At 48.9% G+C, this 26637-nt stretch overlaps 2 protein-coding genes and 1 long non-coding RNA gene across 5 annotated transcripts in view; 2 read left to right on the top strand and 1 right to left on the bottom strand.

The window, feature by feature from the left end:
* The window catches only part of WWP2 (WW domain containing E3 ubiquitin protein ligase 2), a 43888-nt gene extending 35136 nt beyond the window's left edge, over window positions 1–8752 (top strand). For 2 of the 3 annotated variants that reach the window (XM_052796249.1, XM_052796248.1), the window contains exons 12-24: window positions 41–122; window positions 777–905; window positions 1190–1268; window positions 1423–1494; window positions 1586–1674; window positions 2931–3090; window positions 4130–4263; window positions 4391–4531; window positions 5120–5240; window positions 5602–5706; window positions 6242–6338; window positions 7237–7309; window positions 7552–8752. In XM_052796249.1, the coding sequence (XP_052652209.1) occupies window positions 41–122; window positions 777–905; window positions 1190–1268; window positions 1423–1494; window positions 1586–1674; window positions 2931–3090; window positions 4130–4263; window positions 4391–4531; window positions 5120–5240; window positions 5602–5706; window positions 6242–6338; window positions 7237–7309; window positions 7552–7651 (1382 nt within the window). In that variant the 3' untranslated portion in view covers window positions 7652–8752. The remainder of the gene's footprint in view (window positions 1–40; window positions 123–776; window positions 906–1189; window positions 1269–1422; window positions 1495–1585; window positions 1675–2930; window positions 3091–4129; window positions 4264–4390; window positions 4532–5119; window positions 5241–5601; window positions 5707–6241; window positions 6339–7236; window positions 7310–7551) is intronic. The other variant, XM_052796250.1, reaches the window with a different exon arrangement.
* Window positions 8753–10719: 1967 nt separating this feature from the next.
* PSMD7 (proteasome 26S subunit, non-ATPase 7) lies at window positions 10720–17446 on the bottom strand. Its single transcript, XM_052796252.1, has 7 exons — window positions 17265–17446; window positions 16261–16352; window positions 14843–14935; window positions 13872–13969; window positions 13481–13561; window positions 11889–11980; window positions 10720–11204 (listed from the first exon to the last, which is right to left on the bottom strand). The coding sequence occupies exons 1-7, from the start codon at window positions 17336–17338 to the stop codon at window positions 10766–10768; spliced, it is 969 nt and encodes a 322-aa protein (XP_052652212.1). The 5' UTR covers window positions 17339–17446; the 3' UTR covers window positions 10720–10765.
* A 48-nt stretch (window positions 17447–17494) lies between these two features.
* On the top strand, window positions 17495–26023 carry LOC128145704 (uncharacterized). Its single transcript, XR_008236545.1, has 2 exons — window positions 17495–17557; window positions 17994–26023. It is a non-coding gene; the product is annotated as an uncharacterized LOC128145704 (long non-coding RNA).
* The last annotated feature ends 614 nt before the right edge of the window (window positions 26024–26637 follow it).

The following is a 26637-nucleotide window of genomic DNA, read 5'->3' as shown; positions in this document are numbered from 1 at the left end:
AGGGCACTCCAGCTAACGCTTCCTCTCTCTTTTCTCTTAGAGAAGAGACAGGACAATGGGCGAGTGTATTACGTGAACCACAACACACGGACCACCCAGTGGGAAGACCCTCGCACGCAGGGGTAGGCAGCCTGTGGGGAGAGCAGGGAGGATGCTCGTGGTTTCGGAAGGTCTGTGCGATGGGCTACTGAGTGCTGAGAGCTGGCCATGCCGGGGGACCGAGCCCCGAGACGGTCCTGCAAGCTGCAGTGCTGGGGAGGTGAAAACACTGAGAGCTGCAGGCAGCGCTGGAGACCAGGGGGATTGGGCATTGCGGGGCAGCTATCCGGCTTGTGGGAGCTGAGGGTAGAGGTGAGGAAATCCCTGTGACTGAGGAGCAGGCGATGAGGAAGACTGCAGGGCTTTCTGGGCAGAAAGAGGTGTTTTCTTCTCACCCCGTCACCTTCCCGCAGGGGTCTGCTTGGGCTCCCAAGAGCTCAGGGTTGTGGCTCTCCAGAGACCTGGCCCAGGTCTCCCCCGAGACCACCTCTCCTGCAGATAGAGAGCGAAGCCGTAGCTTTTGCTGGTCCTGGCTGTGGCCAAGCGTGCAGCCCGGGCAGGGCTCCTGTCTCAGGGCGCAGGCGGGTGCTTGCTCACCCTGTACTATAAATCCTTCCTTTTGCCTGGCACGCAGCTGCAAATTGAAGGTGGTCCCCAAGGGTAGCAATTTGGAGGGCCGCGGTTCAGGATGAGAGATGCCTGAGGTGCCTGCCCGGTGACCCCTTCCTTGTCGGCAGGATGATCCAGGAGCCGCCGCTGCCGCCCGGCTGGGAGATGAAGTACACGAACGAGGGCGTGCGCTACTTTGTGGACCACAACACTCGCACCACCACCTTCAAGGACCCGCGCCCTGGATTCGAGTCTGGGTAAGCGCTTTTGGGCTGGGGTCCTCACCCTGCAGCCGGGCTGAACGCTGGGAGCTGGGACTCGAGCTGCCTGTTGCAGCTCGTGCCTCCCTGCGGGGAAGCAGGTCGGCTTTGTTGCAAAGACACCGAGTAGCGGATTTAGGGCCTCACATTTGGCTCTGACGGAGGTGGGCTGCGCCCCAGAGATCTTCCTCCTGCCTGGCAGGCGATGAGGCTGCTGGGGCCGGGCAGCTCACACCTGGGCAGGCGGGGATGCTGAGCTAAGCCCCGTGCTGTTTTTGCAGGAGCAAACAGGGTGGCTCCCCAGGGGCGTATGACCGGAGCTTTCGCTGGAAGTACCACCAGTTCCGCTTCCTCTGCCACGTGAGTAGAGCGGCGGGAGGGCCCCAGCAGCTCAGGACCTGCTGAGCCTCAGGGCTGGATGGGTGCATGGACAGCCTGACCCCGTGGGCAGGCGTGGGCGAGGAGAGCCGCTGTGCCAGCTTGCACAAAGCCTCGTGTCTCTCCTTGCTCGTAGTCAAACGCGTTGCCCAGCCACGTGAAGATCAGCGTTTCGCGACAGACGCTCTTTGAGGACTCCTTCCAGCAGGTGAGGAGGTGCCAGGGCCGCAGAGCCCGGGGAGGTGAGGAGGTGGCCCTCGCACCGGCCCGCGGTGACGCTTCCCCTCGCTTCTCCCCAGATCATGAACATGAAGCCGTACGACTTGCGGCGTCGCCTGTACATCATCATGCGAGGAGAGGAGGGCCTGGACTACGGTGGCATCGCTAGGTGAGTGCTGGCGTGCCGGACCGCGTGCCTGCTGCTGGACAGGGCTGTGCCCTGCCTGCGGTGTGAATCCCTAACGGGCAGTACAGGCAGGGGAGTCTGTCCGGCAGCTGCACTCGGGGTCCCTAGCCTTTCTGCAGTGCCTGCTTGGGCAGAGGAGCCCAGGGGTCTTCAAAGGGGAAGCAGTGTGAGTTTTAGGAATGGTGGAACACCCTGAAAGCATCGCACCAGGCTGTCCCTGGCACAGAGAGGGCTGGGGGACCCAGCTGGGGCTCTCCTGCTGCCCCCGGGGCGTGGGGGCGGTGGGTCGAGCGGCCTCTTCTCCCTGCAGCCCACCTTGGCAGCCAACAGGCTCTGGTGTTTCTCAGGACTGTCGGTGCGTGCAGAGGCAGACGTGGGGTGATGCAGTTGCTGCAGCAGCTGCCTGCCCCAAGGATGGTGTTACCACAGAGTGTGTGGGCTGCGTCTTGGCTGGAGGGGGGGGTCCTGCGTCCCCACGAGCCACCGCTGGCTCGCTCGGGGCGTCTGCCTTGGTGCTGGGCTAACGCTTCCCCCTGCCTGCCTGCCGCCCCGGCGTTCGTGCTGCCGTGCTCTCGCCCACTCCTCCTTTGTGGTGCTGCTGCCCCCGGCTCTGGTGCAGGGGATCCTGCTCTCCGCCTCTCTCTGTGTCCTGCCAGTGGTTTTACCCTATGGTAGGTTACGTCATGCTGTTCTACCACAGGGTAGAACCACGGACGGGATGCCGGGGCTGCCTCTGCGTCCGAGGACTCCTGTCTCCCTGTGCGACTGGGGGAAGCAAAGCCAGGACGGTACCCGTCCTGTGCTGCTTTGGGCTCGGGATGCGGGTCCTGCGGGGAGCCTGTGCGGGGAGGCTCAGGGTGTGTGTGCACAGCTGGGGGGGGTGTACAACAGCCTGTGTGTGCGTGTACGTGTACGACAGCCTGGGTGGGACTGAGCCGTGTGATGCCTGCCGGGATCCCCGGTGCTCTGAGCGGGGCCTCTGGCAAACCAGGGTGTTTCTTACTGGTGTCTCCAGAAGCCCTTCACAAACCACGCACAGCACCTCTGGGGCGGAGGACACCCTCGCCAAGTCACACCAGGGCCCAACACTCGCGCCGGCACCCTGAGGAGACGGGCACCTGGTTTGTGCGGGGTGTGCTGTGGAGGAGCGTGGCTGTCCCCTCCGCCGGGGCGCAGCCCCCGGGCACCCCGGCTCCTTGAGCCGCTCGTCACCGCGCTCCCCCTTCCTCTCACCCCAGGGAGTGGTTCTTCCTCCTGTCCCACGAGGTGCTCAACCCCATGTACTGCCTCTTCGAGTACGCCGGCAAGAACAACTACTGCCTGCAGATCAACCCTGCCTCCTCCATCAACCCCGACCACCTCACGTACTTTCGCTTCATCGGCCGCTTCATCGCCATGGTAAGAGCCCGGGGAGGCGACGGGAGACAAGATTCTTCGTTCATGTCCCCCCCCCATGGAGCACGGGCCTTGCGGGGGACGGGGGGGCGAGGCGAGGCGAGGGGCAGCTCAGCATGCCATGGCTGTCCCCAGCTCGGCACTGTTGCCCTCCTTAAGCCCCGTCTCGCTCCGGCGTGGGTCCATGGGAGATGGGCCGTGGAGGGGATGCTGTGGGGAAGGCTGCGGGGTGATGCATTTTAGATCCAGGGGATGGCTGTGGGGCTGGAGGGGACCTGGTTTCCCAGGGGCTGTGTGGTGGGGATGGCTCCAGGTCTTTGGCTGCCACCCCAGGTGCTGTCGGGTCTGCAGCTCCGGGGACTATTTTTAGCCCCAGCAGTGTGAGATTTTCCAGCTGCCCAAGCCCCAGAGCGGCTCCTCCCGTTCGTCTCGCATTCCCCAAGGCCAACGTGCTGCAGGTCGCCTAGCCCTGGGCGGGCAACGGGGCTGGCAGGGGCTCCCCGAGCTTGGGGAAGGGTCCCTGGCCCCTGGCCCTGCGAGGTGTGCGCGGGAGGCGGCTGCGTGCTGCTCAGGTCCCTGCTCTGTCCTGCCCTGCCCTGCCCTGCGCGTTGCAGGATACCAATAAAACCCCAGACTATTACTCACCGCTGGGCTGTTCTAGACAAGCGTCTGCATTATTTTTGGCTGCCTTTGCCTTGGGGCTCCTGGAAGCCAGGGATTCAGGGAAGCCGCAGCACAGCTCTGTTTAAACAAGTGCTCTTAATAGAGCTGTGAGGGGAGAAGGAGACGCGGTGGAATTCGCAGTGGGGAGGGGAGAGGGGCTGCGAGCACACCCGCACCGGTCGGGCCGCCCCCGGGCAGCGCTGTCGGGGGGAGCCCGCTCCTCCCCACCGCGTTTGCCAGCCGGGAGTGAATGCCACAGCTCTGGGACCCCGGGAGCGATTCCCTTTTGCCCTGCGGCTGCCCCAGTGGGGCAGCACTGTCTCGCCCCGCGGGTCTGTCCTGGGGTCCCCCGTGACCTGGCGTCACCTCCCCGCCGCAGGCTCTGTATCACGGGAAATTCATCGATACCGGCTTCACACTGCCCTTCTACAAGCGGATGCTAAACAAGCGGCCCACGCTGAAGGACCTGGAATCCATCGACCCTGAGTTTTACAACTCCATCGTCTGGACCAAGTGGGTGCCCCGCGCTGCCTCCTGGCCTGAGCCTGCCCTGCCGTGGGGGAAGCAGCGTTCTTCCCCACGGCCCCTCGCTGCTGCCGGGTGCCTCTGTCAGAAATCACATCTCGGTGTCCTCCCGCAGGGAGAACAGCCTGGAGGAGTGTGGCCTGGAGTTGTACTTCATCCAGGACATGGAGATCCTGGGCAAGGTGACCACCCACGAGCTGAAGGAGGGTGGTGAGAGCATCCGGGTGACGGAGGAGAACAAGGAGGAGTACATCATGTAAGTGGCCGTCCTGAGGCCCCCGCCTGGCGCCTACCCCCACCGGCTGCAGGGCAGTTCTGGGGTGGGAATGTGGGGCTTGGGACGTGGCCGCTTCCCCGGGCTACGTGGCCTGTGACAAGTATGGGCTGGCGCGGTCGGCCGAGCTCCGCTGCGGTCTGGCTTGCTGCTGGCTGGGCAGTTGCCAGTACTTTCAGGAAAGAGGAGAGGGGAGAGAGGGTGAGACTTCTCTCCCTGTCCCGTGGCTGCTCACCCTGCCCGTCCGCCGCTGGGCTGGCTGGGGGCTGCCAGGGCCATCTCCTGCTGATGGTAGGCTCCGGCCAGGGAACGTGGTTTGTGCCCCTCGACCTCCTGACGGCTGCTGGTCTGTGCTCAGGGCTGTCTGCCACCCTCAGGTTTGGAGGCGGAGAGAGAAACCTGCTCGTGGGAACTGAGGGGAGCCCTGGTGATTTGCAGGAGCCCCTCTCCCCCTCCCCACGCAACCCTGCAGCTCCCGGGGCCCTCCCCGCTGGCGGGAGGGGATGGTGGGGGTTCCCCGTGCCGGGCCAGCGGTGCTGGCTGCCTGCCGACCGCCGTCTGCCTTCCCAGGCTGCTGACGGACTGGAGGTTCACGCGGGGTGTGGAGGAGCAGACCAAGGCTTTCCTGGACGGCTTCAACGAGGTGGTGCCGCTGGAGTGGTTGCGGTACTTCGACGAGAAGGAGCTGGAGGTGAGCTGGCGCCTTTGCTGGTATGGGGAAGTGGAGATACTGGTGCTTCCCACCCCGCTGGGGGCTGCCCCGGGAATGGCACGTGGTGACGGCAGAGCGCGCAAGCTCCGCTCGCACCCTCTGCCCCTCGGCTCTGCTGACGGGGGTACCCCCGTCCCAGGTGGTCAGGTCTGCAGGGTGGCTCGTTGGGTCCGTTAGCAAGAAAATGTCTTGTTGGAGGCGAGGAATTCCTCCCAGACACCTCCATTGCCCAGTGCTGGAGCCTGCGCCTTGTGAAGCCCAGCACCGGAGGAGTCAGTGCTCCGAAGCGCGGGTGCAGGGTCCTGTTTCGATCCCCCTGCTGACTGTCCCCTGTCCCCAGCTGATGCTCTGCGGCATGCAGGAGATCGACATGAACGACTGGCAGAAGAATACCATCTACCGGCACTATACCAAGAACAGCAAACAGATCCAGTGGTTCTGGCAGGTCAGTCCTAGCGCCGGCAGCACCTCCGACTCGCTCCCCAGCCCTGGGATCATCCCCTGCCTGAGGCCTGGGGCAGGCAGGGCTGGCCTAGAGCAGGCAGCCTCGCAGGCTGTCAGGACGAACGAAATACAACCACGAGCACATGTGCAGCAAGCAGCACTTGGCCGCGGCTGGCAGAGGCCCCAGCGCCGCCGCCGAGGACAGCAGGCAGCACTTAGTGGTCAGCATGCTTCTAGCAATAGCTGCTGCTCTTGGGCAGGACGATGGAAGGGGGTGACCTAGCAGAGCTGTGCCAGTTCGGGCAGTGCTGCTCTGTGCTGGCCAGGAGAGAAGGGGGTCCAGGAGGGCAAGGCCAGGCAGAGCTGCTCCCCGCAGAGCCCTTGGGATGCGCTCGTTCCCGAGGATGCAGGACTAGAGGCGAGGGCTGGACCACGTGCCCGGTGTGCTGCACCGCGCCGGACTGTGTCCAAACCCGTCCGGGCTGTGGGCTTGGGGGTGACGGGGATCCCACTCTTCTGCCGTGTTCTTGTCGTAGGTGGTTAAAGAGATGGACAACGAGAAGAGGATCCGGCTGTTGCAGTTTGTGACGGGGACCTGCCGCCTGCCCGTCGGAGGGTTTGCAGAGCTCATCGGTGCGTGTTCCCGGGCGCTCGGCTTGGGTGGGGGGTCCCAGGGAGGCGAGCGGGGGCAGTGGCCGTGCGCAGGGGCTGGCAGGTGGGACCTGGCTGTCCATGTCTCCATCACAGAGTGCAAGGCAGCCTGCAGCACATAAGCAGTGAAGCAGCTGCGACGCCTGAGCACGGTGATTTAATCCGGTGGCATGCCATACCCAGACAAATTCTTTAGCCGTGAACTGTGCTGCCACAGTTAACTTTGTCAGTCCAGCTTGTAGTCTCATTTTGAAGGAGATTGGATTTTTGATGTAATTTTGATTCTTTTGTGTGACAAACCCCCTTTTCCAGAAAACCACAGCGTGGCATTATTCTGCTCTCATCATTTAATTTGCTACTTTTTGGGGCCTGTACCAGCCTTTCCCTTACTTTCCTGGAATCGGTGTCAAGCTAACCAGCTAACTTAGGCCACTCGTTTATTCTTGCTGGCATATTATCCTTTTTTCCAGCCTCCTGGAACCTCTCCAGCACTCACAATCTGTTAAAAAGTGACCTCAGTGACTCAGACTTTCTGAGCCAGGTCCTTTAAAACTCTTGGATGGGCCCGCTCAGTCCTGCGGGTCTACGGATAAATACGTTTTAGCACTTGCTATTTAACCATCCTGCTTAGAAGCCATGCTATTATCTCTCTATGACCTGTGAATAGGCTTTTCAGCTTTCTCCTTTCTTGTTTTTTGCACATCCTCTCTGTGAGGGGGTCAGAACAGGCAGCAATTGCTGCTATGCATTTATGCCCCCATGTGTCTGTAGGATCATAAGGGCATGTGACGGTGCGATCTGCTGGCTAACAGCGTGTTGGAGGGTTTTCTTTTTCAGCTCCTGGTGATGTAATGAGATTTGCTGTGCTCATAATTAACAGGCAGCAACGGGCCCCAGAAATTCTGCATCGATAAAGTTGGCAAAGAGACGTGGCTGCCTCGGAGCCATACATGGTAAGTCATTTCTCCTTGGCCCTGTTAGGAGCATGTGGGGACAACCGCGAGCAGCCTCAGTGGGGCTGCATGGGGCCCTGGGCGCCCTCCATCCCCTCCACCGTGTTCCCGTGGGATGTAACTCCCGTTCTGGCCGTGCATCTTACCACAGCCACTGTGCACGGCTGAGGCCGGAGGGGACCCCGCAGCGGGGAGGAGAATTGGGATCGCGGCACTATTCACAGCCTCTGCTGTCTCTCCAGCTTCAACCGTCTGGATCTCCCTCCCTACAAGAGCTACGAACAGCTGAAGGAGAAGCTGCTTTATGCGATTGAGGAGACGGAAGGATTTGGACAGGAGTGACGGAGCTTTGGTGCTTTCCCGGAGCGGGGAGGGCCCTGGAGCGCTGCCGGCCGCGAGGTCCTGCCTGCGGGCGCCCGCGGAGCCCAGCGCCGAGCCCTCTCTGCGGGATGGTGCGCGGGCAGCTGCGGACGCTGTTGCTCTTGTTCCCGTGCGAGATCTGCACTAACGCAGCCCTGGGGGAAACGGGTCTGTGTTTCCTTCCCCAGACAAATTTGAGGTGTGGCGGGGAGGTGGATGCAAAAGCCTGGCTCTGCTCAACTCGTGAGGGGCGCGGGCTGGCGCAGAGGGGACGGGGCGAAGCCCTGGGCTTTGGCAAGCAGCGCGCGGTGCACTGAGGCTCCCCGGTCCCCCCTCGCAGACACAGTTAAACGAGATCTGGTTTCGGCACAGGCTATTTTTCCCCCTAGTGTTTTTTGCCTTTCCGTGGCATTTTAATACATGCAGGTGAGGAGGGGAAACGAAATGGCTCTTGAACCAACTCTCAGGTCATATTTGGGCCCTATCCTGCACCCAGCAAAGGTAACGGGGAACCCCCGGTCGCTGCTGCGGCCGATGCACCGCACGAGGGCCGGGATGGCCCCTTCCTGCGCCAGACCCGTGGCCACCCGGACACAGGGCCTGGCCGACCATGTCTGTTGCGTGTTTTGATTTGCAAGCGTGTGGCCACTGTGCAGTTCTATTTAATAGTTAAGTGGTGTGTTGCTCGGAGCTGGTGCTGCACAGCAGCCCCGGGGGCTCCGGTCACGCTCCTGGCACATCTGGCCTTTGCTTGGTTCATGGATTTGGCCCAAACTCCCTGTGTTTCCTCTGTCACTGGCCGGGCTGGTGGCAGGAGCTCCCGGAGCTGCAGGTGAGGGCAGGATCGGGCCTCTGCCCCTTGCCTGGGTGCCACCTCCGCTACTGTCCCCCCTCCGCCTGCCCCTGGTGTGCACGGGGGAGACGGACCCGTACAAGCGTTGGTATACATAGCTGTACATAAAGGAAGTCTATGGATACAAGACACTGCAATAGCTTTTGACTGGTAACCAGATAGTTTTGTACTGCACCATCCTGCCTCAGCGATGCCGACTTCTTGTGCAATAAACAATAAGCAGCTGCCGAGGTCTGTGTCCCTGGTCGGTGTGTTGCACGGGGGGACAGCCCAGTGCAAGGCCTGGGGCATCTTGGCGGGGACTTGGCCAAAGGGCCGTGATGGGTGCCCAGAGCTTGTTAGCGGGATCATAAATAATATGTATTTTTTCCATTTACACACTGCGCAGGAGGGTCACTGCGTGCCTTCACCCAACCTATAATCACGTTTGGCTAAAAATGTCTCCAGGATGCTTTGTCAGAGCAGGAGCTGCCTCCCTGTGCCACTGTGTGAAACCAGAGCAGTATCGGTGGAACAAAATCAGGTGCATGAGGCCAATGGCCACAGGCTGGTGGTGTTTAGTAAAAAAAAAAAATCCAACAAAAGCGGAACTAAACCAACCCACTAGTCACATCACTGGGGGACAGCATGCATCCAGTAATTTTGCTGTGATTTTGCTTTTCAGCAGCTGCCTTGGCTGGTTGGTTCTTTGTGTGGGTTTGGGTTTTGTTGGTTTTTTTTTTGTTTTTTTTTTTTTAATAGCCTGTACTTGCACTGTGCTGTGGGAGATCCTTGCCAAGCATGGCACAGCTGGTGCCAGCCCAATCCCAGAAGAAATGCTTCCATCGCTGCGGGCACCAGCATGCTGACGCAGTGCTCGTGCCCACCTGAAGCCCTGGGTGCTGCTCATGCCCTGGTCTGGGAGGTGGCAGGGGCATTGGTGGCACCTTATGCCTGGGAAAGGCATGTCTCCCTCTGCCCTATCTCCTAGGAGATGCTGCAGCACATGTCCATCTTGCCCCTTTGGCCCAGAAGGACAGAGCGCAGTGACCCGTGCACCCTGTCCCTGTCGTGGGACAGCGATGTGGTGCAGGACAGCAGGTTACAGCCACGGCTGCCCTGGAGATGCTGTGAGAGGCCGGCCTGTTTTGGTGCCAACACAAGTGTTCTAATCACAAAGCTGGAGGAGTGAGTAGACGCAGGCTGGCAGGGCGCTCTGTGCAGAGCCGACAGCCCAGGTGGGCAGCAAAGCTGGTTCCTTCGCTGGCACAGAGCTGTGGAAGCTGTAACAGCAGCAACGTGCTACCTGCACGACAGACAGGACAAGGTACCTAGGGCCTGTGCAAATAGGAAGCAGATTAAATATACAGATGTCTATGTTGCATGAAATTAGCTAATTGTAATGAATTAGTCCAGAAAAATGCAAATACATATGCACACCGCAAGCCTGATATGGTAATGGCCCTGACAGCTTATGGGAAGAAAGGAAGATGTTCTTCACAGTGTAGTAGCACCACACACAACCTCCCCTTATCACCAGAGCAGGATCTCAGCTTCTCTCCTGCTGTGTTTCCATCCCTGCAGAGCATCACATGAGCCAGGAGTATAGTTTTTTACTTTTTTTTTTTTTTTTTTAAATGTCAGGTAACAAAACAGCCAACTGCAATCTTGTCACTGGCCAGCTACAAAGGATAGCAAAGAAAAAAAAAATTGTACTAGCCTAGCACAAGGTATAGCTGGAAGGAAACAGCCAGCAGTAGCAACAGCCTCTTTCTTTGCTAGTCACTCCATGGTGCTTCCAGAACCCGGCACCTCCTCCTCACCTCAAAAATGAATTGATGCCAACAACTCAGGTCTCACACAGTAGTGAAAACTCAGTGACAGGTAAGACAAGTACCTTGAATGAAGGCTAACACAGTATGTGGCAGAAATCCTCAGCTGTTGGACTAGAAAAGTCCTTGAAGGCACACTGGGGGAAGGAAGAGTGGTGTGCTTAAAAAAAAAAAATTTCCCCCTGGCTTTTACCCCTTCCCTGTCCAGTGCTGAGACCCAAACCACCAGGCCTGCCCTACAGTAACTGCCTGCTCATTGCAACAGCTGCCAGTCTGAAAAGATCAATCCAGCCACATTACGATGAACACAAAAAGCAGATACCAAAGTAGAAGACTGCAGGGCCGTGACCATTTCAACAAGAGAAAAGAACCCAGCCTCAAAGTGATTTAGTTTACAAGATTTTTAATTTACAAATAAAAAAACTACACATTTTACTTTTTCTCCTTTTTCTCCTCTTTCTTGACATCACTCTTTTCCTTGTCTTTCTCCTTCTCATCTTTTCTCTCCTTTTTACTTTCTTCTTTTTCCTGTCCTTCTTTCTTCTCTGCATCCCTGTTGGCAATCTTGTTGTTAATGAGGTTGTGCAGGGCAACCACGGAACGGATAAGAGAAGCCAGATAAACCACCACCATCTGGTCATTGGTCTTCAGATAAAAGGCCTTGACAAACTCTTGCAGGTTGACGTCTGGTAACAGGTTGAAGACATCCTGAAGGTGGTAGATGATCTGGTGATTGATGGGGAGTTTGCCCATGGCTACTTTCTCTAGGTAGCTCCTGATGTCCAGAAGCTTGGAGTTCAGTCCCTTCAAGCCATGGACCTGATTCGTGATCCGCTGGGACAGAGTGCCCACCGTTGTATCCTTGATATCTCTGAAACACCCACAACAGAAAGAATCAGCATTGGAATGTTACTTTGCATTCTCATTAACAGCTGGGCATATTCGCTTAAGAGATCTTTCCAGCTTAAAAAGAAAAGCAGTCTGAAGCATAGCTGGAGTACAACTGAAATGAATGCTTCAAGTCAAGGAATGAGAACGAACTGATGTACGTTACAAAGTATATCTAAAATAGATCATTGTCGTATCCTGTGATGCGCATATGTTCTCTCTGGAATAATATCTGTAACACCAGTTAGAGGGATAGAGAGCAATAAACAACAGGATTTCAGACTGGTGAAAAGGCAATGTGGTTTGTATAGGGTGACTGCTCTCTTTTTCTGACTGGAGAGCTACAGACCCATCAGCAACACTCCCATTCAGTCCTGCTGTGAGGTACACAGCAGCTGGAGACGGTTCCAAACGATGCAATATTCCGCAGCTTTGATAGAATGAATATGTAGTTTTCATCATCTCATCAGTGGGCAGTCACACTTTTCACTAGCAATGAGTGAATATGCCAACTAACACTGCTAAATGAATACGCTCCTAGAATTTAAGTAGAGTGTTTAACAAGATCCGCATTTCCTCCAGGAAGCTGGCACTGGGAGATGCCAGATGGATCGCGTTCGCTGCTATGCACGTCTCGTAAGAACACTTTCACGTTAAAGATGCTTACCGTAGCAAGTGTTCAACACCCACTTCCTCTGCCTCCTCTGCTCCGATCTCACTAGTCACATGCTCAAATGTCTTGGAGGTCGGAGTGCCATCCTGCGAGGTGCAAGGATACAGGAGACATGGTCAGACTGAGCACAGAGCTGACTGCAGGTGCAAAGGTGCACGCTAACTAGCCAGTACAGATGTCTCACATGCCAACAGTGGGGCAACTAGCACAATGTCGCAGTGTTACGATTAACTGATGCCTGTTTCCAGGACCAGGAAGAGGCAATGGGGCAAATTATGGCCAAACAGAGTATCGGGGGACTGAAGTACACAGATAAGGGGAGAAGTTTGTAAGTAAAACACAATGCCTTTTAAAACCACAGAATTTTAGGCAGAGTATGAGAAACTGTATTAATGAAACGAGCAAAATAATAGTTATATACAGTCCACAAGAAATCAAGAGAGGAAAGGCTCTAGTTGGATTTTTCTTGATTTAATTAGTGTTACCAACTGTCACAAGCCCAGAGTTGCTAGCAATTTCTTCTTTCTCGCCTTCTGTGTAATTTTCAATTACTGTATTTTGCTGGTCTAGGTACTGGTGGGTAGAACAGAGTGTCTCACTAAATATCATAATTATTTCTTTTGCAATACAACCTTATTACATTTTGGGATACCTTTGGCCATCCTGATATTTGCTCTCAGCCAGTTCGAAGCATGTATGCAGTTCCAGATAAAAAAAAATACTAATATGGAGCAATCGCATTAAAATTGTAACTTATACACTGGATATTAAGGAAGATGTTTAAAAGATTCACAGGCTAAATTTCTAGGAATGAGTTTTAGCCATGTGTTTTCAAAACTATTACCTGGACGAGTATACATCTGTAAATAGAAAGCACCACCGGGACTATTGTGAATTCACAAAACTAAGAACAAATCCTGCAGATATAAGATCTACAATACTGGGAGCAGCTTTTTCTCCATAGTGAGGGCCTCAGAAAGGCAAAAGGATCAAACTTTTTTATATACACCCAGAATGTAATTTAAATCAAACAATTGCAAATGAAAAGCTAAAGCTGACTTTCAGCGTGTGTTATTTGTCTGCATGGTGCTGCAAGTGATTAGTATGTGTTGCTATGCCTGACCTAGCTACTCAGCACCGGCAGGTGCACAAATGAATAAGCATGCAATTACTCAGAACACCTCTGCAAACAGGCTCACGTGTAAAAGTGAAACCTTAGAAGTGCTCCAATCTGTGACTTTCTTCATGACAGAAACAGGTAAGAAGCATCTAAATCACAGGGACAGCTGGAGCTGTGGAATTCCTTAGGTCAAACAGTAACGCACAGCTTTTCTTCCAACGGCATTGGTGGATGAAAGCTTTGGTTACAAATGCTCACATTACAACTGGGATTTAACCTCTGGTTTCAGCAGATTTTGGCTGCAAGTCACAGGCCCTCACTAGTGAGTGCAACATCCCATATGTAAAAGGCGACTATGTGCCATGGGATGTGCAGCCTTCAGAAAATAAGGCAATCCGAACAGCCATCCTTTAATGGAAACCCTTTTACTAGGAAAAGGCAAAAAGACATGTTAAATAATACTCACATCGTGAACTTCTTCAACCGAAATATAAGCTTCTGTGGGCAGCCCCAGGTCCTTTGGCTTCACATCGATAATCACCAACACCTTATGGAAAAAGCAAACATTTCAGAAAACCAGGTTTCGTTCAAAGACTAGAAAAAAACACCTAAGTCAGGTCTTCACTTCGCAGCAATGTACGCTAGCTGCTCAGAGGTGTTAACTTTAGGCACTGTGAAAAGACTTCTATAGCTGTTTCAAACGACTCAGATCTGAGTTCCTCAATCATTTTACAGCTACCAGGTCTTTAACATGCTGTACCACCAGTAACAAAGGTGGGGCTAAGGATTCCCAGATCCCCCATTTAGTAAGAGAGAGGGGAAAAAAAAAACCCAAACCGAAAAAGTGCTGCACTTACAGAGTTAGGACAGTATCTTTTCATCAGTTCATTGATGGCGATGTCATTCTTGTGCAGTTTAGGGCCTGTGTGGTACCAACCAACTATTCTTTCTCTAGCTGAGCAAAACCAGAGAGGATTCTAAATCAGAATTGCATGGTAAGACAACAGCAGAAAGATTTAGGCAGAGATTGAGTTAGCAAATCAAGGGTGAAAATCTGATGCATGTAGAAGACGAGTGTAAAGTAGGGGGAAATGAATTACAGTAGGCAAGACAATAACGTGGCTAGTGACAAAGACAGCTTACTAATTGTACTTATTGTAGCTTACTAATCACATATATCACTTTACTCCTAGGTTCTTAACTAAACTAGACAATTTAATATAATTTCTTATTCTGCAGATATCAGTATTTGACAGCCTGAAACTCTGACATCTAGAGATGCAAAAATTCTAGAAATGCAAACTGTATCATGAGAATGAAAATTGGTCCCAGGGCTAAGAAAATTCATAGGAATTGAAGTTATGACTGAACATTCAGCTCTAAAATCTCAAACTGAGCAGTAAAGACAATTCTTTAAGGTGGTGAAGAGCAATTAGAATCGTTACTTACAAAATGTGAGTTTGTAATGTTCACATTCATAAAAAACTAATTTCAGGGCACATCGGTATAGAATGGGTTATAGAGGAAAAAGCTTTGAAATTCTTCAGAAATAATGGCATTTTTTAAATCTGAACTATTCTGGACATACAAAGCTGTCAGGAGACTTGGGAAAACTAGCCAGGTATAAATTAATGTGTTAAGAACACAAAACTACTTGCACAAATTAACCCACAGAAAACCATCAGTGAAAGTGAAACCATGCAAGGAATTAGCATGGAGTGGCTTCTCACGTAAGCAATTAACTCTCTACCTTACTATGAATTCACTTCCTCATAGTCTTGAAAGTTTCTAGGAGCATATCCCTGACTGCAAGGAGATCAAAACTTACCGTTGACCTTCTTAAACATTCCATACATGTTCTCCAGATAGTCATGGTCTAGAAACCACACAGTATCATCCTTGTCATCCTCATCAAAAGGTACTGGGAATAAAACAAAATATCAATATTTAAGAATCCAACTTCCAGAATGAAAATGTTTATAGAGACGCTGTGTTTTAGGCTGTCTTTGGCTGCTAAAGGCAAGTGGATTTTAATCAGTTTCAACTGTTCTGCAACACTACGCTGCACAAGCTAACCTGCAGTGCTGGTCAATTATCTCAGGTAGAGGCTGTCTCATAATTACTAACAGTTTAAAACTGAGGAATGAAATGCAAAGCATTCTGAGGGTTATCCTCAGTGGACAACATCAAGCGTCAGAGAGAAATCCTCTCACATACAAATGTGACTCAATAGCGTGCATAGACATCTGATATGATAAACTGAGTATCCCAGCAGACTTTATAGCTTGTTGATCAACAGCAGTCTACTTCAAGAAAAATTAGTTTTCAGTGTAGAACACGTCATCAGCACTTTTATAGACTACCAGAACACCATGAGGCACTTTAAGTCAAGACTATTTACCCTTGAGTAAATGACTAGTTATTTTATCAGTTAGCAAGTATAGAGGCACACAGGCTCGGTTCTGAGAACAAAGACTGGTCTCAGTCTCAGTCTTTTAATTTACAGGTATAGTAAAAGCTTCATAGTTGAAAAGCTGTCAAAACAATAAAAAAAAAATCAAATGGAAAAAAGTTATTCCAAAAACTGGAAAAAAAAGAAGTCCACACTTGGGAGAAGAACCCCATATAAACTGTGAAACTCCATATATAAACTAGATAATTTTGCTTTGTCACAGAGCAGCCCCACGGGGAAGGAAATGATCTAACTAACACAAATGGGTCAGCAAAAGCCATGCATTCAAGAAGTACCTTTACTATCACATGTAAGTATTTAAGACGAAACTACGTCAACACTATTAACATACTTAAGGAAAGAACTAGTATTTAATCGGACAAGATCTGAGGAAAAGAAGTAAAGCTAAATTATACATTAAATCTTTACACAAGTAGGTAACAGCTACATCAGCACTGAGAGCTGTGATTTCTGTATGACATGTTGAGACACTGATCACTCAGCAGAGGTCAGCGAGTCCAATGCAGCAAAATATTCACCAGCATTTTAAAAGAGGTTCGCATCCACTCCCAAAACATTCCACATTGCACAATATTACAGGGAAGATGCAGCACAAGACTGGCTGGAATAGGTGTATTTTTGACAGCGGTTAGCATTTTTTTTTAGATATAGGCTGATTTGTACATGGAGGGAACAATCTGTGCTCTGGCAGGGTGGCTTAAAAAAAACCCAAACGCGATTCATCTATTAAATAATTCAGTAGGTTTGAACAAGGGTAGGACACCCAAACTCACCTGCAAAACTGTTGGACACATCTAGTATTTTTTTCTGCCACGAGCCCAGCAGCACACCAACGACGCGTTTCTGATTTCCAACTTTTCCTATTCTAAATGGAAAAGACTGTCAGTTCCTATGACAAAAGGCCTGGATCAGGAAAGAAGGTTAACAGCGGACCACTCGCTTCGCATAATTTCTGCAAGTTAAACAGTATGCGGGTTGGAACGGACGAAGAGGCGTTATGATTGTTTTATTACCGATTGTTAATTTACATCCAGAAAAAGGCGTTTCGGTGCCCTCAGAATCAAACCTTGTAACCCAGCGATGCAGAAAGAGGACTACACGGTCCAAAGCAGCTAACGAGGGGAAATGTGACCCAAAATAAGCACCGCTCCAGCCTCTCCGCAGGACAATGGTCTATAAAAAAGTGAGTAAGCTCTTAGACTGCTCGGTGTCATCCGCAATTTGCTTTCACAACAGCAGGCTTGTTCGCCTTGCGAGATTTTGGGTTTTATTTTTGACATGAAAACCTCGCGTCAATTGGCGCAATTAAGTTAAATGAGGCACGAACCACACTAGGTGTTTACGGGGGTATGATTTATCCCCCGCTCAGCCAGCTGCAGCTTCAGGAACGGCCCCCACCGCTCCCCCGCTCGTGTTTTAAGGAGCGGGACGTTGTTTCCTCGGCGGGCCCGAGGACGGGCGCTGACGGCCCCCTCACGGCACCCCACCTCCGCCTTTTCTCCTTCCGAAGGCGAAAACAACGGCGGCGGCGGCGGGCCGGGGGCTCCGGGGGCTCCCGCAGGCCGCGCTCCCGCCGCCACACGGGGATCGCGGCCCCCGGCGACCGGCCCGGGCCCGGGCGCGCCGCTCCCCTCACGGCGCGGGGTCCCCTCCGCCCCGCTCTGCGCGTCCCGGCGCCCGCCGCGCCGCTCCCCTCACGGCCCCGGCTCCCCTCACGGCCCGGCCCGGCCCGTGACCGTGACTCAGCGCCGCGGACGCCGCGCCCGTCCGGCCCCACCTGTTGAAGTGATCGACGACGCTGAGCAGCACCAGCGGGTGCACCACCACCCGGTCCACCGCCAGCTCCGGCATGGCGCCCGCCCGGCCCCGCTCCGCCGCCAGCCCGGCCCGACAGACCGCCCGCCCGCCGGCCCAGCCCGCACCAGGCCCGCTCCCCGCCGCGCGGCCCCTCTCCCAGCCTGCCCCGCTTCGGGGCGGGGCCACCGCCGCCATCTTTAAGAGGTCGGCGGCAGCAGGACACCATCTTGGAGAGGTCGCGGGAGACGGACGCGCCGCCGCCATCTTGGGAAGGTGCGTCCCCGCTGTCGGTGGCGCGGCACCATCTTGGGGAAGTCGGGTCGCTCCGCCCGGAGGTGAGGGGCGGGACGGCGGAGCAGGGAGGCGGGCAGCCGGCGAGCGGCACCTCGCCTGGGGGTCTCCGGGGGGTGTGCTGGTCTTCCTTCCCCGTAGCTGCGCCTCGGCGCGCCCCGCCTGAGGGAGGGCGGTTGCGGGGCTGGTTCCTGTCAGCGGGGGTCTGAGGCGGCAGGGTCGGAGGGAGGCGGGCAGCCCCGCCGAGCCGCGTCCGGCGCCAGCCGGCAGGTCCCTCGTTCACCTGCTGACTAAATGGCCTGCGAGAGCGTTTGCCCCATAATCCTTCCAGGGACAGTGGTTTCAGGGGCTGGCCAGCCTTTCCCGGCTCCCGCTGCTGCTCTTCTGGAAGATGAGTGTGGCATTTGCCTTTTTCCAGTTGTCGGGAACGTCGCCTAATCACCATGACCTTTCAAAAAATGAGAGAGCGGCCTCAGAACGATCACGTAATCTTATTACCACTAGACTGCAGATTTAAAATGCAGGGGTGCTGTCTTCTCATCTTGACAGAGAGTGAAAGTGCTAATAGCATATACAGGGCGGTATCCTGACCTTAGCTGTGTGCTCTGCCTTCGCTTCTGTGTCTGCCTCTGCAACTTCGGGAGTTGTTGCAGCCCGGGCTGGAAGAACTCCATCCCCCTGCCTCTCGTTCGGAGCTTCGGGTAACTTCAGGGTTCCCAATACTGCGGCGATAAAAGCCTATGCAAATAGGCAGAAATCTTTATTACTTTTAGTGTTTGCTTTCTTCCGAGGGAACTGTGTTAGGCTAATGTGTTTTGTTTTGTAAGCAAACCCAACATCCTTCAGCCTCTCTTATTTTGTAAACGTTTTTCCTCGCTGAAGTACAGCTTTCCTCGATGTAAAGGAGACTCTGAACTGAGTGCTTAGGCTAGTCTTTGTAGAAGTGTTTTTGCACCCCGAGAGTAGGAACTGGTAGACGTAGAGCTTGTCTTTTATATGTTACTTCTAGCAAGAAACTAGAACCTGAGGCTGTTATTACTGAATCTAGAATTATTAACATGAAAAGTATTGGCAAAATTCTTGAGGATAGTCTCACTGTTTTTAAAGCATTATGATATCCCTTATTTTCTATGCTTTTCCCATGTTATGTGTTTTTTGCATGTTCCTCAGGTCTGACCAAATGGCGGTATTCTGGGTGAAATCTAAAGTTTTGTGTTGCTGTTTAGCATCTTTTAGCGCTTAGCAGTTTTCAGCAAAAGCAGCATTCATTTACAAACTCTACGAGAATTGGAGACCTCTTGTGGAGTTTTTTAGGCGTCACATCCCTTAGTGTTGATTTAAAAAAAAAAAATTCTGGTCGAATTTTTAGAGTTTTTTTTCCAGCAGAGGGAGACATCTGACCGTGAAATTCAAACACAGCCAGTATTCTTGTAGCTTGTTTTATCAATATACATATAAAACTCAATGTTCAAATTAACTAGTTCAATAAGTAATTTAGCTCATTGATTTTTGGGCATATCCTAAGTGCCATTACAAGCTACGGATATTTTAAATGCCATTACCTAATAGAAGGAATGTTTTAAGCACCTTTTATTGATTTTATTACTGCTTTATTTTGCTGTCTTGGTTTAAAATCATTTTAACCACTCTGTAATCAAGAAGAAATATATCGTTGGTGAAATACAGTCAATTTCCTAAAAACCTTTGACATCGTTAAATAAGGAATTACAGTTGTTAAATCATGTCAGGCAATAACCGAGGGACAGAAAAGATATAAAATTTGGAGCAGTGGGCCAGCATACCAGTAAGCTGTTTTGACCTTTGGCATTCAGACTCCGTATGTGACAATCACACTTCAATTCTGTTCTTCATTCTTACATCAGTCAGAAGAGATTTAAAATCTCAGCATGCCAGGAAGGTTGTGGAAGGATAACAGAGTATGATCTAGAGACAATTAAGGGGCATTTTAATGACCTGCTGTGACTTTTTGTTAAAATTACTCTCTAACTTAGCGCATTTGAAGTTTCATTTGCTGGATTGTATTGCTAGTAGTTTAGTGTATTGATGTTATACACAAAAGGAGTAAATTGAGTCTGCTCTTAGGGATTTCAGTTACTTCCCTTCCCAGCTCTTTTGACTTGAGAAGATTATCAGTATTATTGAGCTAATCAGCTGGTAGATGTAGACTGGGAATACAGGCAATATGTTGCTTAATCAAAGAATTGAAAAGTAAGTAATGAATGTTGGTGCTCAATAAAAAACAGCTAATGAGTTGATTGCATTGATGCTTGATGTAATTTAACTGTAGAGTGGCAAACATCAATACTTACATATGATTTGGCTCCTGATTGCTGAGCTGAAACTCAAAGTTTAGAGAGGTTCTGCAGTATGCCAGCACCTGGCAACTGACCTGAAGTGGGGAGGGAGGGAGCTGTGTTTTGTTCTTTAAATGGAACAAGTGATTCCATCACTTTTATTTTGTTTAAAAACAAACAAAAATAAAAACACACACCCCCCACCAAAACCCAAAACTTAACACATAACTGCTTTCAGAGGTTTATGAATAATTTCTGGATTGAAAAATAAGAATAAATCATCATAAAGTAGTTTAAAAATCAAATTAATGATTATAAATGTTAAACCAACCTCTAGTCTTCCTTTAATAATGACCTTGATAACCTCAAGGGGAAAGTCAGCAGCAAAGAAACACTATGCTGTCTGGGGAGGTGGATGCCTGCTATGTTTGAGCTAGCTCTCCCGTTCATGTAGTATCAGCTAAGACTGCATTTTAAAAGAAAGTTCGTTTGCAGAAAGTGAACACTGTCTTGAATGGTGCCACCTGTAACTGCATTCTGAATTCACTTTTTGCCATTATTCTTTTCCTTTTGATTTGTTAGGTGTGGTAAAGTCTCCTCAAGTGCAAGGTTATACTTACTAGTGGCACAGAAGGACATCTTTGTAGGCTTTTCTAAACCAAGATCTGCCACTGTCGGCTGCTGTGAAGCAGCAGGAAGAAGACTGTTGGTACCCAGATTCTGGGTGGTTTCTACATCTTTTGTCACATTCTGACCTCTTTTCCAGCCTTGGGGAGTACACTTCTACTTCAGGAATCTCACTTTCATCAGGAAGTAGTATTTGTCTTTAAACTGTGAAGTAATTATATGCTTCAGAAATTTGGGTTTTATTTCTGTGAAATGTCCCGTGTCACGTTTGGCCCTAGATCCTTATTAGATTGGTGACACATTCTCTCTCTGGGCAGCCATCAAGTATAGCTTTATGGAGTCTCTGCTTGCCAGCTGTTTTCTCATTTAACTAATGCTGGCCTACACCACCACAATAACACAGCTGAGGGACACTTTTAGTGGCCTTATCTCTTGCCTTCTCCTTTCAATCTGTCAATATTGGGGGTGAGGGGCATTGATGGAGATTTGTAATAGGGGAAAAAACAAATGGAGGTGATTCTGTTGGTAGAATCACAGAAGAGTCTGATCGTCTACAGACTAGGGAAGGCATACATTTACTGAATACATTAACTTTGTATTTCTAGGTATTCTTTCCAATGATGAGACTTAGAAATGTAATAGTGCTTTAAATGAAAATATCAGCATGGCACAGTAACAACCTCAGTTCATCAAGGCCATAAACTGAGCCTTCGATGGCTGTGCGGTAGACTACATCATCCAGACATACAGCCTGCTTTGTGTATAGCTCTTGATGTGTATTTTTCTGTCTTGTCTGAGAAGGAGCTGCTGTTTGCTGGTCAGTAGCCTCTCCTTGGGAAGAAAGGTTTGATTATCCATGTCACTGAGTCTCTCCCAGATAAAGAGGATCCTCTGCCTACCCAAAGGGCAGAGTGCGTGAAGGAAGATTGCATAAGCAAGCAGATGGTGGGCTGTGGGCAGGGCAGGCTGGGAGTGTAGGGAGGAGGGTAAATCATGCAGAAGGCAGTAACACTTCAGTCTGATTTGCTTTTTCTCTGTAGCTTTCCAGTGTCTGCTAGTGGTAAGTGACATCTTGGGACTTTGGCTACAAAAGATCCACCCAGCTGGGAAATATTGATGCCTGATACTTTGGATCCTAATTCTAAAGGACACTTATTAATGTGCTCCTTTAATACTTGTTGTTTTTAGAGAAAAACCCTACTTTATTTTTCCTAGATTGGGGCGGAGGGAACTGAACAGTTAAAGAGACAATGTCCACTAACATGTATTTTTACTGAGACGCCTTCTAAAATGTGTTTAAAATCCAGTCAGGAGAAGCTAGGCTTTCTTTAGACCTGTTGATAGTTTGTCACATAATACCTTTGTGCTACCAGTTTGAACAGGAAATATATTTATTTCCCTATAAATACGTTTAGCTTTGTCCAAATAACTGTAGTTTCCTGTTAAGATTTCCTCAGCCAGGGTGTGCCATAAACTGTTTTAGAAGGAATGATGTTGCCTGGAATTGAACAAGGATAATGCAAGCCATGGAAGCAAAATAGAAAGCCACCACAACATTAATTCTAATTTGTTTTGGTTAAACTGTAATTCAGTGAAATGCTGACACTGTATACTCAATGCATGATGCCATAAAGAGTGTCCTTATCCAAACTGCAGTTTGCTTCTGAAGACCTCCAAATAACCATTTTTTTCCAAATGTCTGTTCTAGACTGTAATCTCTAAAGCAAACTTTAAAATGTATAATTATAAATTGATCTCTTCACTTTGATATGATCTTTAAATATTTGTGTTGCAGTAATTTGTCTCTTTGTTTCCCTGTAGGGTACTGTTGCTTGACCAAAAGGTACATATATAAGTAGAACTCATGCTACTTACCGTAATTTGGCCGTCCGTGAATATTGCTGTAGTTTCTGCCAATGGATTTTAAAACTTTTGTCCATACCCGTGGGTTAGCTGGTGACTCAGATAATCCTATCCTCCCTACAACAATATAACAGCAGAATTTTGACTGATAACTTTTGGGTGTAGAATCATCACTTTCTTTAGTTAAAAACGGTTTGTACAAGTATTGTCAACATCTAATGTAAAATTATGGAAAAATCTTTAATGTTTTATATTGTACACTCCTGATTTTGTTGCCCTGTCCAGACATCACAGGGTATAGAAATGCCAGAAAGATTTTAATTTTTTTTTTAATAACTCACTGACTCTAATTTTTATATTTCAATGCAGAGTGATTTCCTTATTTTATTCTGGTACCCTTGCTACAAAACAATTTTTTTTGAAAATAGTGGAAACAAACAGTTAAAAAAAGAAAGCACAACAGGTTCTAGTCATACTCATTTTTCCACACCTTGAGGACTAGCAAATTCTTTAATATGAGATTTTATTTGTACAAAGCAAAACTTCAAAACCACTCAAAAGCTTTCTTATTAACTGCTGTCAGTCCTTTGATTTACAAGGGCAATAAAGATCTAGAAGGGGCACATTTATCATGGAGTTCAGCACACCAGGAGCCATTTTCTCAAGCGGTAAAGCCAAGTGATAAAATGAGTTCTTTTGTTCTATAACCAAGACACATTCCCTATTTTTAAAAATGTGTGTGTTGGACTTCTTGGCTTGTAGTTTGGCTGTGTTCCTGTAATACATTTATAAATAATGAAAAATTGCTAACATGCAGATGCTGATGATGCATCTGGAAAAACAGACTGTCTGAAAGAAACTTACTTTCAACTTTGGTTTATTCACTAACTTTTCTCCAGTGCTAACTCTTGTATGAATTTTTAATAGCACTTTTTAAACTAGAGGTGTGGTTTGATGGTTTGGTTTTGGTTTTGTTGTTTTTTAAAAGTAATCATATCCCTCTCTGCAAAGCTGAAAGAATTCTGGTTAGGAAGTAATAAAAATACTCTATTTAAAATAAAGAGCCGTGTTCATAGGGTATAGTGCTATTTTGCAAGCTTCAGTTCCTTCATCTGTTTCTAAACTTGTATTTGAGTGACTTTTTGAATGCTCTTCTTTAATGTTAGTGGATAGAACAGTTTAGCTTCTTGTCTAGGCCAAAATATTGATGCTTGTATGGGCACTTCATTAACAGACATAGCTGTGTGGGAGGAACTGATTGCAAGAGTAAATATCCTTGCATGTGAGCAAGTGGCTCAGAATCTGACTATAAATTGAATATTTTAAAAAGTGTATTCTGTTTTTTCCATTTAAAAATGCTGCCACCTACAGTCTCTTCCTGGGAAAGAGATGCAGTGCTGCTTTCACCAGTCAGCTGCTGAAAGTTCTGAGAAGTCCAGTTATGCTCAGCTGTTCAGTGTTGTTGCACAAGGACCTTCAAAATAGAAGCAGGAGAAAAGACTTGCAAAAATTACTTTCCAATATAATTTTTAATATAATAAGCTTTAATTGTAAATGTAAAACTGTGAAGTTGCTCTTGATGTTTTGGCTTCAATTGGGCTGCTGTCATAACATATGGAAGAGTGAGTCTGGAAAAGGTCAGAGGCATTAAACCTTGTTCATATTTAAATCAGCACTACACTATGGTGCCAGTTTAACTACAGCAGTGCTGCAGCAGTACCCATTTGTCCCCACGTTATGCAAACAGTGATGGATGGGCTTGGAAGGCATTTCGGACAATAGCTGTTTCTTTGGTTTTATTCTCGGTTTCTTTTATAGACAGACCTTTAAGAAAAGCCATGCTGTAAGCAGATTGCACTTGTAGCAAAGTTATCGCATAGCTCTTGAATGTGGTGTTCTATGAACAAAAACACTGAACAAAAGGACCAAAGGTATATCTGGTCTGCTATGCTTTCTTTGACCGTGGTCAGCAGCAGGTTTGTAGATAAGTGTTAGAACAGGGCAAACATACAGTGGTATTGTCAGAATAAGAAATGTGGAACAACATAGGTCTTCCCAAACCTATTTATTGATCTTAGGTAAACTCTTCAACTGTACAAGGTGTGTGTGTGGGACAAACAATTTTTCATTCACTGTATTCTACATTAAATAGTTTGGAAGTAGGACTCGTACTATTATCACCCTAGTTGATATGCCTGTGAAAGCATGTTAGTGAGAAATTTGAGAAACATCTTCTTTGTGGCTGACTCGTAGTAGTTACATATCCAGAAGGAAGCAGCTTTTGCAACAGCCAAAAGACCCCACCATAACTCCTGTACTAGCTTATGGAAAACTAAAGCTTTGGTTGACCTATCATGGCAGTCATCTGTGGCATAGGGGTTTTGCAGATCTCCGTTTCTGTAATTTTATGTTGGTACTTAAAATTTAGCATGAAAAGACATAGTCTAGGAGGCCCACCTTTTTGTATAGGTGTGTATGTTACTTCTGATACTTATATTGCAAAACCTTTAGTCTCCTGATATTTAAGGTCAGAAGTTATAAAGGGGGGGTGGTGGTGTTTGTTTTGGGGTTTTTTTGTTTTTTAACCCTGGGGCCTTTTATACTGTAGTGTCTTGAAAGATCCTAAAGCTTTGAGGGGAAAAAAAAATTGAAATACTTTATTTTATGAAGCAGTTTTGGGGTCAGTTTTTCTAAAATGAATGCTTTTATGTTGGATAGTTTAAAGAACATCTGTTAACTGAAACCAACCGTAAGTGAAGTTGCAGTTATGTTTCCTATTAGTCTTGTATCTTTCCTATTAGTCATGTATGAAAGAATACAGAGACATCCAACAGAACTCAAAACAAAAATTGAAAAAGCAGATGTTGAAACTGTTGGCTTGTTGCTTTTCTTTTACAGGAGCAAGTAATTATTAATGGATCACAAAAATACTATAAGACTAGTTTTGTAAACTGTTACCTAGAATCACAGCTAAAGATGTATTTCTGATTATTGTATATTGCAGTTGAAAATTGGAATATTTCACTTGGAGACACTGAAGAGGGTTTTAAAAAATAGATCATGAATGTTATGTCTGGAAGCATACAATGAAAGATAAAATACAAAATTTTAAATAGTTATGCACTTCTAGTCTCTCAGGGCTCGTTTATTATGTTGTCATGGTGAGCAAGGAATAAAAAAATAAAATAAAAAGGCTGTTCCTTGGGTAGTTGTGACTTATTGGTAGTTATCTTTTACAAGAGTTCCATGCTGACTTAAGTAAAGATCTCTGAGAAAAAAACCAAACTTTATTTTTCAAATAAATTCAGCTAAGAGCTCACAGCCTTCCATGACACCACACTGAATTATTATTAGTGTACACTGCTGTGAGAATAACACTCACTGCTGTTTAACAACAATGTCTTTCCATGGAATTTCAGAAAGTCAGTAGGAAAATGAAAGGCAGAATTGAGTGCTGAAGCAGAATTAAACCAGTCCATCCTGAAGCAGGGATACTTTCATCATTACTTCTGTAAGGAAGAAGATGAAGAATTAACATGTACTGTATACGCAGGTCCATATGATTTGGTTGAAAAATTCTTAATGGCTTGTGTGTGTTAAGCAGGAGGTCCTCTCTTATCTGAATAAAATCTCCTTAAGTATATTTCTTTCAGACTTTCTCTTTTTTCCATTCTTAACCTGCAGTCAAATATCAGGAATGTATGCAATTTTGTTTATGTAAGGCTTCATCTGTCATGGAGAGGAGAGGTTAATTTTTTTGCTTACTTCTATGGTGATGGAAGATAATGTGTTGCACTTGGTAGATGATGGGATTAAAATACCTGGGAATTAACAGCCATGTCTAGGCTGTTCTGTAAGATTGTTCAAAAAGACTGTCCCAGCAAGGTTCCCCAACTGTGGAATGCCATTGAGCAGGCTCTTGGATGCTTCCATGTTCCCTTGTCTTCAGGTTCCGGAGGGCATCTGAACTCATGGGTACTAAGCCGGTCCCACCTGAGTCTTCCTGCTGCTGGAGAAAGCTTGTGCTATTGGGCTGTAGTGAGGGCAGCAGAATGGTACAGGCTATTCAGGATCTATAAGGAGATGCCTCTGAGGTTTGTTTGTACAGTTTGGGAGCTGAGGTGTTTCCTTGGGACACTGAATTTAGGAGACAGGACAAAGGTCCATCAAGTGTCATAATAATCATTGCAAGGGCACAGAATTACTGTTGTGAAGAGTAAATCATTTCATTGCCCTTATGGGCGTAGCCGTGGGCAA

The sequence above is a fragment of the Harpia harpyja genome, chromosome 9 (assembly GCF_026419915.1).
Source record: "Harpia harpyja isolate bHarHar1 chromosome 9, bHarHar1 primary haplotype, whole genome shotgun sequence".
NCBI classification, from domain to species: domain Eukaryota; kingdom Metazoa; phylum Chordata; class Aves; order Accipitriformes; family Accipitridae; genus Harpia; species Harpia harpyja.
The sequence above is the reverse complement of the archived record's forward strand: the minus strand, read 5'-3'. Positions and strand labels throughout refer to the sequence as shown.

Bases quoted from the DNA above. Each gene is read 5' to 3' on its own strand.
- PSMD7 (XM_052796252.1), bottom strand. From the start codon at position 17,338: ATGCCGGAGCTGGCGGTGGACCGGGTGGTGGTGCACCCGCTGGTGCTG. The intron at 16,353-17,264 runs GTGGGGCCGGAC...TTTTCCATTTAG, and splicing joins GTCGTCGATCACTTCAACAG to AATAGGAAAAGTTGGAAATC. The intron at 11,205-11,888 runs GTAAGCATCTTT...TGGGTGTTTCAG, and splicing joins GGTGTTGAACACTTGCTACG to AGATATCAAGGATACAACGG.